The 11967-nt window shown below is 42.9% G+C and overlaps 1 protein-coding gene across 1 annotated transcript; it reads left to right on the forward strand.

The window, feature by feature from the left end:
* The first annotated feature begins 913 nt into the window (after window positions 1-913).
* Window positions 914-9929, forward strand: RSL24D1 (ribosomal L24 domain containing 1). Its single transcript, XM_040413929.1, has 6 exons — window positions 914-1064; window positions 2405-2518; window positions 6462-6534; window positions 7253-7316; window positions 7401-7486; window positions 9685-9929. Exons 1-6 carry the CDS (start codon window positions 984-986, stop codon window positions 9756-9758), a joined length of 492 nt encoding a protein of 163 aa, XP_040269863.1. The 5' UTR covers window positions 914-983; the 3' UTR covers window positions 9759-9929.
* Window positions 9930-11967: the final 2038 nt, after the last annotated feature.

Raw genomic sequence — 11967 nt, forward strand, 5'->3', positions numbered from 1 at the left:
GTTGTCTGTATGTGGTGCATACTCATAGTTACACGGTTTGTTAGGCTGAAAAAAAAAGACATTTGTCCGTCCAGTTCAGCCTGTTATCCTGCAAGCTGATCCAGAGGAAGGCAAAAACCGCTGTGAGGTAGAAGCCAATTATACTCCTTTTAGGGAAAACGTTCCTTCCCGACTCCAATCAGGCAACCACTATAAGGGCTCCAACACACCGCCGTGTTTTGCTGTCTTTAAATCGAAGAACGACAAAACACGGATCCCGGCCGAGTGCTTGCCGCTTTGTTTTGTTTTTTTTGTCTCCTGGAGAAATGTCCTATCCTTGTCCACAAAACGGATCTGAATAAGACGTTCTATTGATGCGGACAGCACATGGGTGTGCTGTCTGCATCTGTTGCGGCCCCCGCAAAAAACCCAGATCGGATGGGGACCAAAACTACGGCCGTGTGTATAAGCCAACCCTAGCAGGCTCCATTGGATAACATATATTGGACCATATTGTATATATTTTGAGATAAAGTACCCAGCATGGACTAGTGCTGATCACAATGCAGCATGCACTACAGTACTGGGAACAGAAATGCACTGCTATGTTTTCCCCTAACAAATACTGGGTAAAGCAGGACTATATAGCTTTTCATACAGGTTCCCCCTGTAATCTATTTTGATTGCACATTTTGCAAAGTATTTCTAACTCCATGAATGCTCCTACCATCACTACTTGTAATACTAATAACACAATATATCCTGACGTAATTACACGTTTTCATCGCAGTAAACTGGCATATTTCATAACCTGCACAGTGGCTTCAGTAATGAGATTTGACACTTTTCATTAGCGCCGCCAGGTGTCGCTGTAGTGGAAGGCTGCCTGCTAGCTTCCTACTAGACGCTCTGGCCTTAGAGGAAAGCGGCGTCTCTTTGACGTCACTTCCTTTCGCATTTCGTGCTGCTTCCAGGGCGCACGGCCTCTGGATTGAGCAGTCAATATGCGTATCGAGAAGTGTTATTTCTGCTCGGCGCCCATCTACCCGGGGCACGGGATGATGTTTGTGAGGAACGACTGCAAGGTGAGCGGTGCTGGTTCCGCCCGGTCCAGTGACCATGAGTTACGGGCACCTCGGTGTATGTGATGCTGTAGTAGCGCATGTGTCTGGCACTGGCCACTTGTCTCAGGGCAATGTGCCTGGCATGTACATATTATGTATGTGTTTATATATATATATATATATATATATATATATATATATATATATATATATATATATATATAATATTATTTTTTTTGTAATGTATGACCTTTTCAGGAAGACAGCCCTGTATAAACTATTATCCTGAAACCTGCTACTATAACTTTAATTGATTAGAGGAATAAATGCCGGTGTTCTAACAAAAATCCTTACTTTGTGAAAATACCTTACCCCTTGTGACTTCCAGGGGTGTGCGCCTCAGCTTCTGGGGATGTGCGCCTCAGCTTCTGGGGGGGTGTGCCTCAGCGTAAGCGCACTACCAAGGCACGGGTAAGGTAAAATTACAGGGAGCGCTGACTCACGGACACCGCGTGTGCGCCCTCAGGGGTAAGGAGATCTGATGGTCTTTTCTCCTTACCCTCACACTGCGCAGGCCCGGATTGTGAAATCTCCTTTTGTTCCCAGAACTATCAGCCATCAGGGTCGTGGGTGCAGAATATTGGTGGGGGGGGGGGGCATAACCCTAACCCTCACCCTCACCCTCATGAGGGTAAGGAGATTTTACAATCCGGGTGTGCGCAGTGTGAGGGTAAGGAGAAAAGACCGTCAGATCTCCTTACCCCTGAGGGTGCACGCGCGATGTCCGCTAGTCAGCGCTCCCTGTAATTTTTTCCTTACCCGTGGTAGTGTGCTTACACTGAGGCGCACACCCCTGGAAGTAACGAGGGGTAAGGTATTTTCACGATTAAGGATTTTTGTTAGAACACCGGATTATGAGTTTATAGAAAGTTTTGTGTTGAAAGCGGGATGGCGGTTTGCCTCAGGCAGGAGAGATACTTGTCTGCGGTGAATCATGAATGTCTAATATATATATATATATATATATATATAATATATATATAATGAAAAAACGGACAGCACTCCAGGTAAAAGTAAGTGGTGTTTTATTCACCCATGTGGATGGCAACGTTTCAGCTCATACAAGAGCCTTTGTCAAGCTTGACAAAGGCTCTTGTATGAGCTGAAACGTTGCCATCCACATGGGTGAATAAAACACCACTTACTTTTACCTGGAGTGCTGTCCGTTTTTTCATCTTCCATTGACGGGGTAAGCTGCTACATCCCTGGACATAGCACCCTCCTTGTGTTATTCTTCCGGTGCCGCCATTATTTTCCTTTTTTTATATATATAAAATATTTTTTTTTTTTTTTTTTTAAAGTATTTCAGGTTCTGCCGCTCAAAATGTCACAAGAACTTCAAGAAGAAGCGTAATCCCAGAAAGATCAGGTGGACCAAAGCCTTCAGGAAGGGGGCTGGTAAAGAGCTGACTGTGGTAAGGACTGGATGTCTTGTGACTTGTAATGGCAGAGTTGCAGCAACTTGTTGGTTGCAGTATGAGCCCATTCACTCGTCCTTGGCTGTAAGATAAATAGCCCCAGCCTTGTAGTGCGTGTATTTCACACACTACCTGTGTTAGGCTACTTTCACACTGGCAGCAGGGTCCGGCAGGCTTTTCCGGCGGGAGAAACAGCCTGCTGGATCAGTGCTAATGCTAGCCCACCTTGCTGCTGGAGGTCCGCCCCGGTCCTATTCACTATAATGGGGGCGGGCCGGAGGTCTGGCCTCGGCAAGCATGCTGAGAAGCGGCTGGCAGAGAACTACAGCATGCTGTGTTTTTTGTCTGGCCGCCTCTCTGCTTGTTTGCCGTGCTGTGGCCAGATTTCCAGCTCACCCCAGTTATAGTGAATGGGGCCAGAGCGGACCTCCTGCGGCACGGTGGGCTAGCGTTAGCAGTGATCAGGCAGGCTGTTCCCCCACCGGAAAAGCCTGCCGTACCCTGCTGCTGCCAGTGTGAAAGTAGCCTTTTTCACTGCTTGAGCCCTTTTGCCATATGCCATAAATGTCTGAAATGGGGGTCCCACCAGAATGGGGTTCTCAGGTCCCCAGTGAATGGAGAGGTGGTCATGTGTGCCATTATATAAAGATAATCTGCAATAATTCACTATATGGAGATAAAGCCACACTGATTTTCTGCTGAGAAAAGTCACAGCATTAGGGCTCATGCACACGAACGTGTGCTGCCCATATCATGCATTGGGGACTGCAAATTGCTGTCCCCAATGCATGGGCACTGTCTGTGTGACTGGCGTAGACAGATGCAGTCCTATTGACATATTACTTATCACATGAGATCATGTTGTGCAGGGTAGGTATATAATGTATACGGCATATTACTCATCACATGATATCATGTTGTGCAGGGTAGGTATATAATGTATACAGCAGATTACTCATCACATGATATCATGTTGTGCAGGGTAGGTATATAATGTATACATGAAAAAGAGAGAGATAAGGCGGCTCAACTGCTCAATAGAATGGCTGAGGTGCTGAACTGCTGGTTTGACTCACCCAGTCAAAGAAAGAGAGTTTAAAATAAGGAGATAGCAGGCACACTCATAAGTGGGATAAATAATGGTAGTTTTAATTTAAAATACTAGTTTAAAAATAAGATAGGGATTTTTATAGCATAGGTGAGTGAGTGCGGGAATCTAGGCACTTGTGGTGGGTGCCAGATAAGGGGTGGCTGGTACCAGTTTTTTAGGATAGATCCGTGTGGGAAAATTAGTGGTATCTAGTCCATTAGGATAATTAGTATATAAAGTGGTGGAAAAAAGGTGGTAAAACAGGTGGGAAAAAAATGATAAAAAGTAAAAATATTAGGACATAAAAATAAAAAATAGAAAATCTGTGAAAAATAATGTACTTTTCAAGATGAAAAAAGTTGGAAAGGTCAATAAGATGTACTACTGGTACTATTGACCATGAGTTGGATCTTCTCTGGTGGGCTTCTATGGATATAATATCCTTTCCCAGCAGTTGGTGATCAGTCTATGTCCCTTTATAAGTAAATAGATATATAGGTTGCGAAAAAAAGAAGTTGTCAAGTCTTGTAAAATATAATCATACACAGTGTGGTCCCATGTGGGACTAGAGCTTATATAAGGTAGCGCTAAAAGGAAAAATGGATAAAAAAGCACTATCCTGTATAGTATACAATGTGAAGCTTTTGCTTGTGGAGGAAAGAAACAACAACCTGTGGGGGAATTGGTGTTCTGGACCTCGGTACGGCGTCCCGTACTGTCTTGGGTTCAGAGATCACTTACCCACCACGCGGTGATGTCTTTCGTCGGTGCTCCAAATGTTGCTTGCAGCTCTGTTCTCCGGCTGACGGCGTCCCACGTGGTATCCAAGCGCGCGCGTCTGTTGTTAGGTATGCACGTGACCTAGTGTTGGTCACGTGATCGGGATCTGCCGGGCCGGTTTGAGAGTGCAAATGATGTTAGGGGAGCGCTTCTGCTTCCAGGTCCCTCTTTGTATGTTGCTATTGCTCTAATGGCAATAATCCTCCGTACCCAAACGCGTTTCGGGACTTCACTTGGTCCCTTCATCAGTAAGTGGAGGACTTGCAGCGTCTGCCTGGAATTTATAGGCTGACTCATTAGGAGTTAATCAATCAATTTAGGGTGCAGCCCATCATTTGGGGTTGATTGAAAAGTGGGTTGGTCTTTGGCTAATTGAAGCAAATGTTTCATTATAGAACGTCAAAATCTGGCAATGTGGAACCAGGAGTGGGATCCAGTGAGGAAAAATACAGTTGCTGTTGGGGGTAGAACTTGGGAATGGAGATTAGATATGAATAAAATGTTAAGGGGTGAAGGTTGAAATTGGGGACAGACTGTGGACAGTCTTGGGGTGTGATTGTATAGGGTGTATGGTTGAGTATAGGGACTGGATGGAGATGTAGCTTGTATAAATCTATGGAGTGAGAGATTTGGTCTATTATGAGTGTATGTATCTATGTTTCTGTATACACATATGTATAGCGAGTGGTGTTGCGCATGGTGATGTGTCTGGGTGGGTCCATGAGTCTCGACTTTCGTCTATACACCGTGAAACTCTTATTGAATTGCGGATGATGGGTGTTGTGTTTGTTAGACTTCCAGGGTCTTGTGAATGTCCCATATCTTTGTGGGCCACAATACATAATTAATTAGTTATGTTTGGACATTTTATATATTATCCTTATTTTGGGGCTTGGTATTGTGGATGTTGGTTCATGTAGTGTGGGGTCTGGTATAGATGGACTAGGATGTAGCTATCTTGAATTGGACAGGAGATATGGACTCACAGATGGCCCCACGTCCGTGTGGCATCACTGATAACCAACACTGGTCCGTAGGGTATATAATGTATACAGCAGATTACTCATCACATGAGATCATGTTGTGCAGGGTAGGTGTATAATGTATACGGCATATTACTCAACACATGAGATCATGTTGTGCAGGGTAGGTATGTAACGTATATGGCATATTACTCATCACATGAGATCATGTTGTGCAGGGTAGGTATGTAACGTATATGGCATATTACTCATCACATGAGATCATGTTGTGCAGGGTAGGTATGTAACGTATATGGCATATTACTCATCACATGAGATCATGTTGTGCAGGGTAGGTGTTAGGCCTGCACAATATATCGTAATAAATCGCAATTGCCAATTGGCCGACCCAAAAATGCTGCAATTGTATTACCATATTTTTCGCTTTATAAGACAAACTTTTCCCCCCCAAAAAGCGACGGTTGACTTTTTACATGGCTGACACAGATGTATCGCCGGCCGCTATGCTGCACAGCGCGGCCGGCGATACATCAGTTACAGTGCGGGGAGGGAGGAGGGGCTGGAGGCAAGTCGTTATTTTAATGAACAAATGTTCTTCTATTTATTCTGTTTATCTGTTCTGTGCAGTGCTATTAAGAAAATGGCAAGTTTTGTATTTTGTACTTTTGCAGTAATGCAAATATGTTATTTAATTTAGTAAAAGATGTTTTATTTTGAAAAACACTGTGCATTTCAGTTCTGGAGTTAAACATAACTACATTTCAGCATTATCAGTAATTTCTGTGTGCTTTTGCCTTGAAAATCCAAGCAAATAGACCTCTAGCACAATTCCCTTAAAATATCGTATTGCATATCGTTATCACAATTTTTAGGGCCCTAATCGCAATCACACAAAATTCCCATATTGTGCAGCCCTAGTAGGTGTATAACGTCTATGGCATATTACTCATCACATGAGATCATGTTGTGCAGGGTAGGTATATAACGTCTATGGCATATTACTCATCACATGAGATCATGTTGTGAAGGGTAGATATGTAGAGTTTGCCACATATTATTACTAATCACTTCATATCATTTTGTGCAGGACAATTCATTTGAATTTGAAAAGAGAAGAAATGAACCAGTTAAATACCAGAGGGAGTTGTGGAGCAAGACTGGTAACCTTTTTTTTTTTTCAAAATACTTATTAATGTACACTTTACTTATGGGCTATTTTATTGTTTTATGGAATAGGGAAGATACATTTCCTCTATTCTGCTAAAACAGTATTGATACATATGTTAGTGCCATCTACCTTCTGCTGGTGAAATTACATGAGCAAAGCAAGGGCGCATTAACTTGGTTGGATGCACAAGGCAATGATCGGGAAGAAACCGTTCCCAGTCATTGCCCCGCTGATACAGCTGCTTTCACCTGCAGCAATCACCTCCTCTGTATGGGGAATAAGCATTCGCATTTTTCGACTGCTCGCCCACATACAGATTGTCGGTAGCACATTCCTGTTTACACAGGACGGTGTGCTGCTGAGAGACCAGGATTTTGGTGCCTCATGAAATGTGATCACCTGATGAAGGCGCGTTTGCTTGTTTGGCAGTTTATCAGCAGCACATCTACACAGGGCCAGTCATCGGGAACAAATGCTTGTACAAACTTTCATCCCTGATTATTGTCCCGATGCTTGTCCTGTTTAATGGTTATCACTTAGCTTTTTTGTTTTCCTAAGTCTGATCTTCCCTCCACCCAGTCGCATTCTTGTCAATATAGTATAGTGTGAACATCACTGTGCATCAGTGCTTAGAGTCAAGTTTAGTCCCGTTAGTTTGAGTATTGCATTTTGTTAGCACTTTAAAATATTTATGAAACTCCTTCTTTCAGTTGAGGCTATGAAGAGAGTAGAAGAGATCAAGCGGAAGCGACAGGCTCGATTCATCATGAACAGGTAAGACAGTAGCCGCTGACGGTTGGCTTCTCAGTCTGTAAGGATCTCTGCTAAGTAAGGTTTAACACACGGTCTCTCTTGTAGACTAAAGAAAGGCAAAGAGCTGGAGAAAGCTCAGGATATCAAAGAAGTCAAACAGAACATACATCTTATCCGGGCTCCACATGCTGGTAAGTCATTTAGTCTATAGGAGGATTTTCACTCTTCTTAATTTGTCATTTTTGCTGTTTTAATTATCTGAGTACCTTAAAGATAGCCTGTCCCAAATCACTATTTTTGGGGCAACTGTTATGTAATATTTGACTTTATGTATTAGCTGTTGCCAGGTGTACCTTTCCTGGTTTTATTGGGTTGTGTTCAGATCACATTTGTTGTCTCAGCTTAGCGGGTACACCTGGAAAAGCTCCTGGCGTACACACTAAGCGTGCCATTGGGTTCCATCAGCCTTTTCATTTAGATCTGCATTGGGCCAGTTCCAGGGTACCTGCGCATTTTGTGGATTACATGCGTTTTTTCCTGCAGAAATAGCTCCGCATAATACAGAACAAGCAAAGTGAATGAGATTTTCTAAAGCTCATGTACACTGCTTATTTCCGTGTGGAAATTGACCTGCCTGTATGGATTTAGAAATCCACAGCATGTCAGTTGTTTGTGCAGTTTTTTAAAATGTATTTATCATTTTTGTGCATGGCAAAGGGTGAAATCTGCTGCAAATGTATTACGTGTGTTTTTTGCTGCATAAATGCACAAAAATCCATGCAGAATTTGTCAACCTGCACTCGAGTGCAGGTACCTTAAGTCTGCATACCACCAAATAAGAAAAGGCAGGCATGTACAAATCGAAATGGCGACCGGACGTTTCGGCCTGTCAGGGCCTTCAGCGGAAACGTCCGGTCGCTATTTCGATTTGTACATGCCTGCCTTATATACCCTGTAATTGCACTGGATCATGATGATCATATGATGATATAAGATTAAAATATAACGGCAAAGAAAAATACTGTGTGCTGCAATTTTCTACTACAACATTTTGTATATGTCATATGTAGAGACCTGTAACGTGTTGTGAACACTGTTTTCGCTGTGGTGACTGTCTTTTGACAGTTGTTGCACAGCCAAAGATCACTGTATGGCATCGCAGCCTCAAAACACTGTGAAACTGAACGGGGTCACAGCACGGTTTGCAATCCCAGAATCGACAAAAATCCAACAGTGTTGCAGGGCACTTTGCAGAACTTTTAGGGTTCCCTCACACACTTATTATGCGCTGGAAATCAAATAACTTTGCTGCTGCCACTCTTCGTATTTAATTGGGCCGAAGAGACCCTGGCTAGCTATTCCTAAAGGGAAGGAACGGTTATTCGCCACCTAGCTAATAAATGTATAAAAATAAGACAATGCGGTAGTATATCTCTTCTGAGGACAGAGTTCTTAGCATAGACCAAATAATCAGGTAACAAGGGCAAAACTGGAACGATTAAATCGTTAGCGTTATTATAAAAGCTATACACAGATGCATTAAAACTGACAGATAAATATACCTGCCAGTCGAACAGATTGGTTGGATAGAAATAAGTGAGATTGAAATGAATAGAATGTCTGTAAGTTCAGAATTACCGTGGTAGAGTCCAGTGAACGATAGTCTTTGCAAGAAATAATCCAAGATGGCGGGCGGTCGTGATGTTATTCGGCTTCAGATGGTAGATGAAGGACCCCCAGACCTGAGTGGGTCCCTGTTTTTTTACCCACTCTATAGCTGGGAGTGGCTATGACACGCACAAGTCCAGCCTTGGGTAATTGGAACGGGGCAGTTCTTGCCCCAGAGAGAGAAAATCTGTCACTCTTTCTTGAAGTTTCTGACCAGGCTTAGGGGTGTTAAGACCCCTGCTGTCCTGGGGCCGCTCAGACTAGCGAGAGGGCACTTTTTTACGGGGTTTTGTCAAGATAATATCAGATTGATGGATACTTAACCTAGTAGGGGGTGCTCCTAGGACCAGGAAGAATCTTTTGGCAAGGACTTGCTAATTTTACCTCTGCTCTGTGAGCTATAGCTGGAAAGGTGAATTAACTTCTGGGTTGAGAAAGTTTTAACTCTTTGTGTGAATGTGAGGGCTGTTGTAATTCTGTAATTTTAAAACGGAATGCATTCGCGATTTCTTCGGTAATCTGTATTGTCGAGATCGCGAAGCATCTCAGAAGGGCTCTCCCTGCTTGTGTGTAACAAGAGAATGGTCAGTCAATGTGGGCTGAGGAAAGCTAGCTCAGAACCCTCCCCCAGGACTCCTCCTGTTCCTTTCTTGTAATTTGTTCCTTGATCTTTTTTTGTAGCCTATTATGTATTTTTAATTTTTAATATTTTATTTTCCAGGAAAAGCAAAAAAGTTGGAAGACAAAATGGTTCAGAAGTTACAAGAGGATGTGGATATGGAAGAGGTCTCATAGAATTGTATACACTCATCATCTTGACCTTGTTTCAGTGTATGCTTCAATATAGAAACCTTTTATACAGCACTTTGGACTGTAGCACAAGTTTCACATCTGAAGCCAGAGATCAAGGAGCAAGACCGTTTTAGTACAGTCAGTCTGAAAAATAAATTTTTAGTTCCTCGTGAAGTCTTTTGTTTTTTTCATGTGATCTAATTAGAAACATTTTTCTTAATGGAAAATTTTCTTTGACAGTGTTTGTCAGATGTTATTAAGCTTTTAGTTGGAGGTTTTATGTTGGTTAGGTTGCATGTGTTTTGGCAATTGCAAATCGCATAGAACATACATACAGTGCAATTTTCAGGCCGAACAGGGTCTGAGGGGGTAATACATGACACAGATGTGAAGAATGCCAAAGAAAGATTCTCTGGGTCCTCCCTTCATTACCTTTTGCATAGGCTGTACATCAGGGCAGTTACTGGGAATAAACATTTGCAAGAACTCGTTCCTGTAATTGCCCCCTGTAAATAGTGCTCCGACCACCCCACGAAAGAGCAAACACTCTTTCTTTGGCCTCTTGCACACGAATGTGCCGTGTTTTGCGGTCTGAAAATTGCGGATCCGCAAAACACGGATGCCGCCTGTGTGCCTTCCGCAATTTGTGGAACGGAACAGACGGCTCATTGTAGAAATGCCTATTCTTGTCCGCAAAACGGACAAGAATGGGACATGATCTATCATTTTTGCGGAGCAACGGATGCGGACGGCACACGGAGTGTTGTCCACATTTTTCGCGGCCCCGTTAAAGTGAAAAATGCAGCTCGGTTGCGGAACCAAACCATGGTCGTGTGCAAGAGGCCTTAATTTGATCAAATTTTTTGTGCAGCCCATAAAATAGTTTGCAGCAGCACCTCAAGGTAGTGATTGTTTCTCCTTATACAGAGGGGATGATAGATGCTAATCAGGTATTGATGACCATTGCCAAGTCTAGTCCATCACTAGTAAAATGCTTGATGGACTTTCCTTCCCTGCAAAAATGTCTTATTAACCTGTGTAAGTTGTCACTTGATCTGGCCAATGCTATCCCTGAAAAGGGCATCTTTCATTGGATTGTCAACAGCCACACCTGAGAATTTGACTGCTCTAATGTTTTTTGGTTTAGTCCTTCTCTCCGTTCCCCATCATCACAGTTGCTCGTTTGTAGAAAAGGCTGCTGTCATTTTGCTGTTTGAAACCATTACGTCTGGTACAACACCTCAGATCAATTGTGTTGAGAGTGCACAGACTCGAGGAATCGTGAGATGATTCTGGTTAAGAACAAAGTGTGCCTCCATGTAAAATCAGTGGCACAAGGAGCAACAGTATGGGCCTGTAAGCAGGCTATAGCTACCATATGGGAACAATTCAACACTCATCTGTAATACGACCATGTACGAGGCCAACTCTCACAGCTGACATAGTGGAGGCCCTTTTATTACGAGCCCTTTATGCGACTTGTGTAAAAACTAACATTGGCACAGACTGCATTTATACACTGCCCTTGCCACTGTGGAGGCAGTGCCATTAGCCACGACAAATTCATGATTTATGCTAGTTTCCTGGCAGTTAAAATCTATATGTAGGGGCTTGAGTAGGTTTGAATCTGGGTACACAAGCTGCCAGAGGATGTGCCTATCGTATCACAAGGACCGCATCTAAATGAAGTGCATCCTCCATCAGTGCAGGGGTTTTCAGTTTTTGCAGGTCTTTGATAAATGACTCCCACTGTCTTTTTAGAAATATTCGTAAGCAATTAGAGAATGGCAAAGGGTATTCTAGTAAGTTATCTTCCCTACACACTGTATAAGGGATAACTTCACAAGAACGAGACTCGTGTCCCTAGCATGAATTGAATATCCTATTCAGTCACCGACATTTTCTGTATATGTGGTTTTTGCATGCCCACCTGAGGGTTTTTTGTGCTTATTTTCTGTGTATGAATATTTAGTTATGTTTTATAAAGAAGCTAATCAAAATAGTAAGTAATATTCACCATGTACAAGTACTGGTCCATATGTAATCAGTCCAGGACTCAAAGCGGATCCTAAGTAGTGCTAAAAGGATCATATGGAGGCATGCTCAGTCTTTTCATGTGATCCTTGTAGTACTGCTCAGGATTAATGTTGAGCAAACTTGTGTTTTCAAGTTTCGGTATACAAGGTTCGGGTTAGCTAAGAATTCCGTTATG

This window comes from Bufo bufo, chromosome 1 (genome assembly GCF_905171765.1).
Source record: "Bufo bufo chromosome 1, aBufBuf1.1, whole genome shotgun sequence".
In the NCBI taxonomy this organism is placed as follows: domain Eukaryota; kingdom Metazoa; phylum Chordata; class Amphibia; order Anura; family Bufonidae; genus Bufo; species Bufo bufo.

Excerpts from the sequence above, each read along its gene's own strand:
- RSL24D1 (XM_040413929.1), top strand. The coding sequence starts at position 984 with ATGCGTATCGAGAAGTGTTATTTCTGCTCGGCGCCCATCTACCCGGGG. Across the intron at positions 1,065-2,404 it reads TTGTGAGGAACGACTGCAAG|TATTTCAGGTTCTGCCGCTC; the intron begins GTGAGCGGTGCT and ends TTTTTTTTAAAG. Across the intron at positions 7,487-9,684 it reads TATCCGGGCTCCACATGCTG|GAAAAGCAAAAAAGTTGGAA; the intron begins GTAAGTCATTTA and ends TTTATTTTCCAG.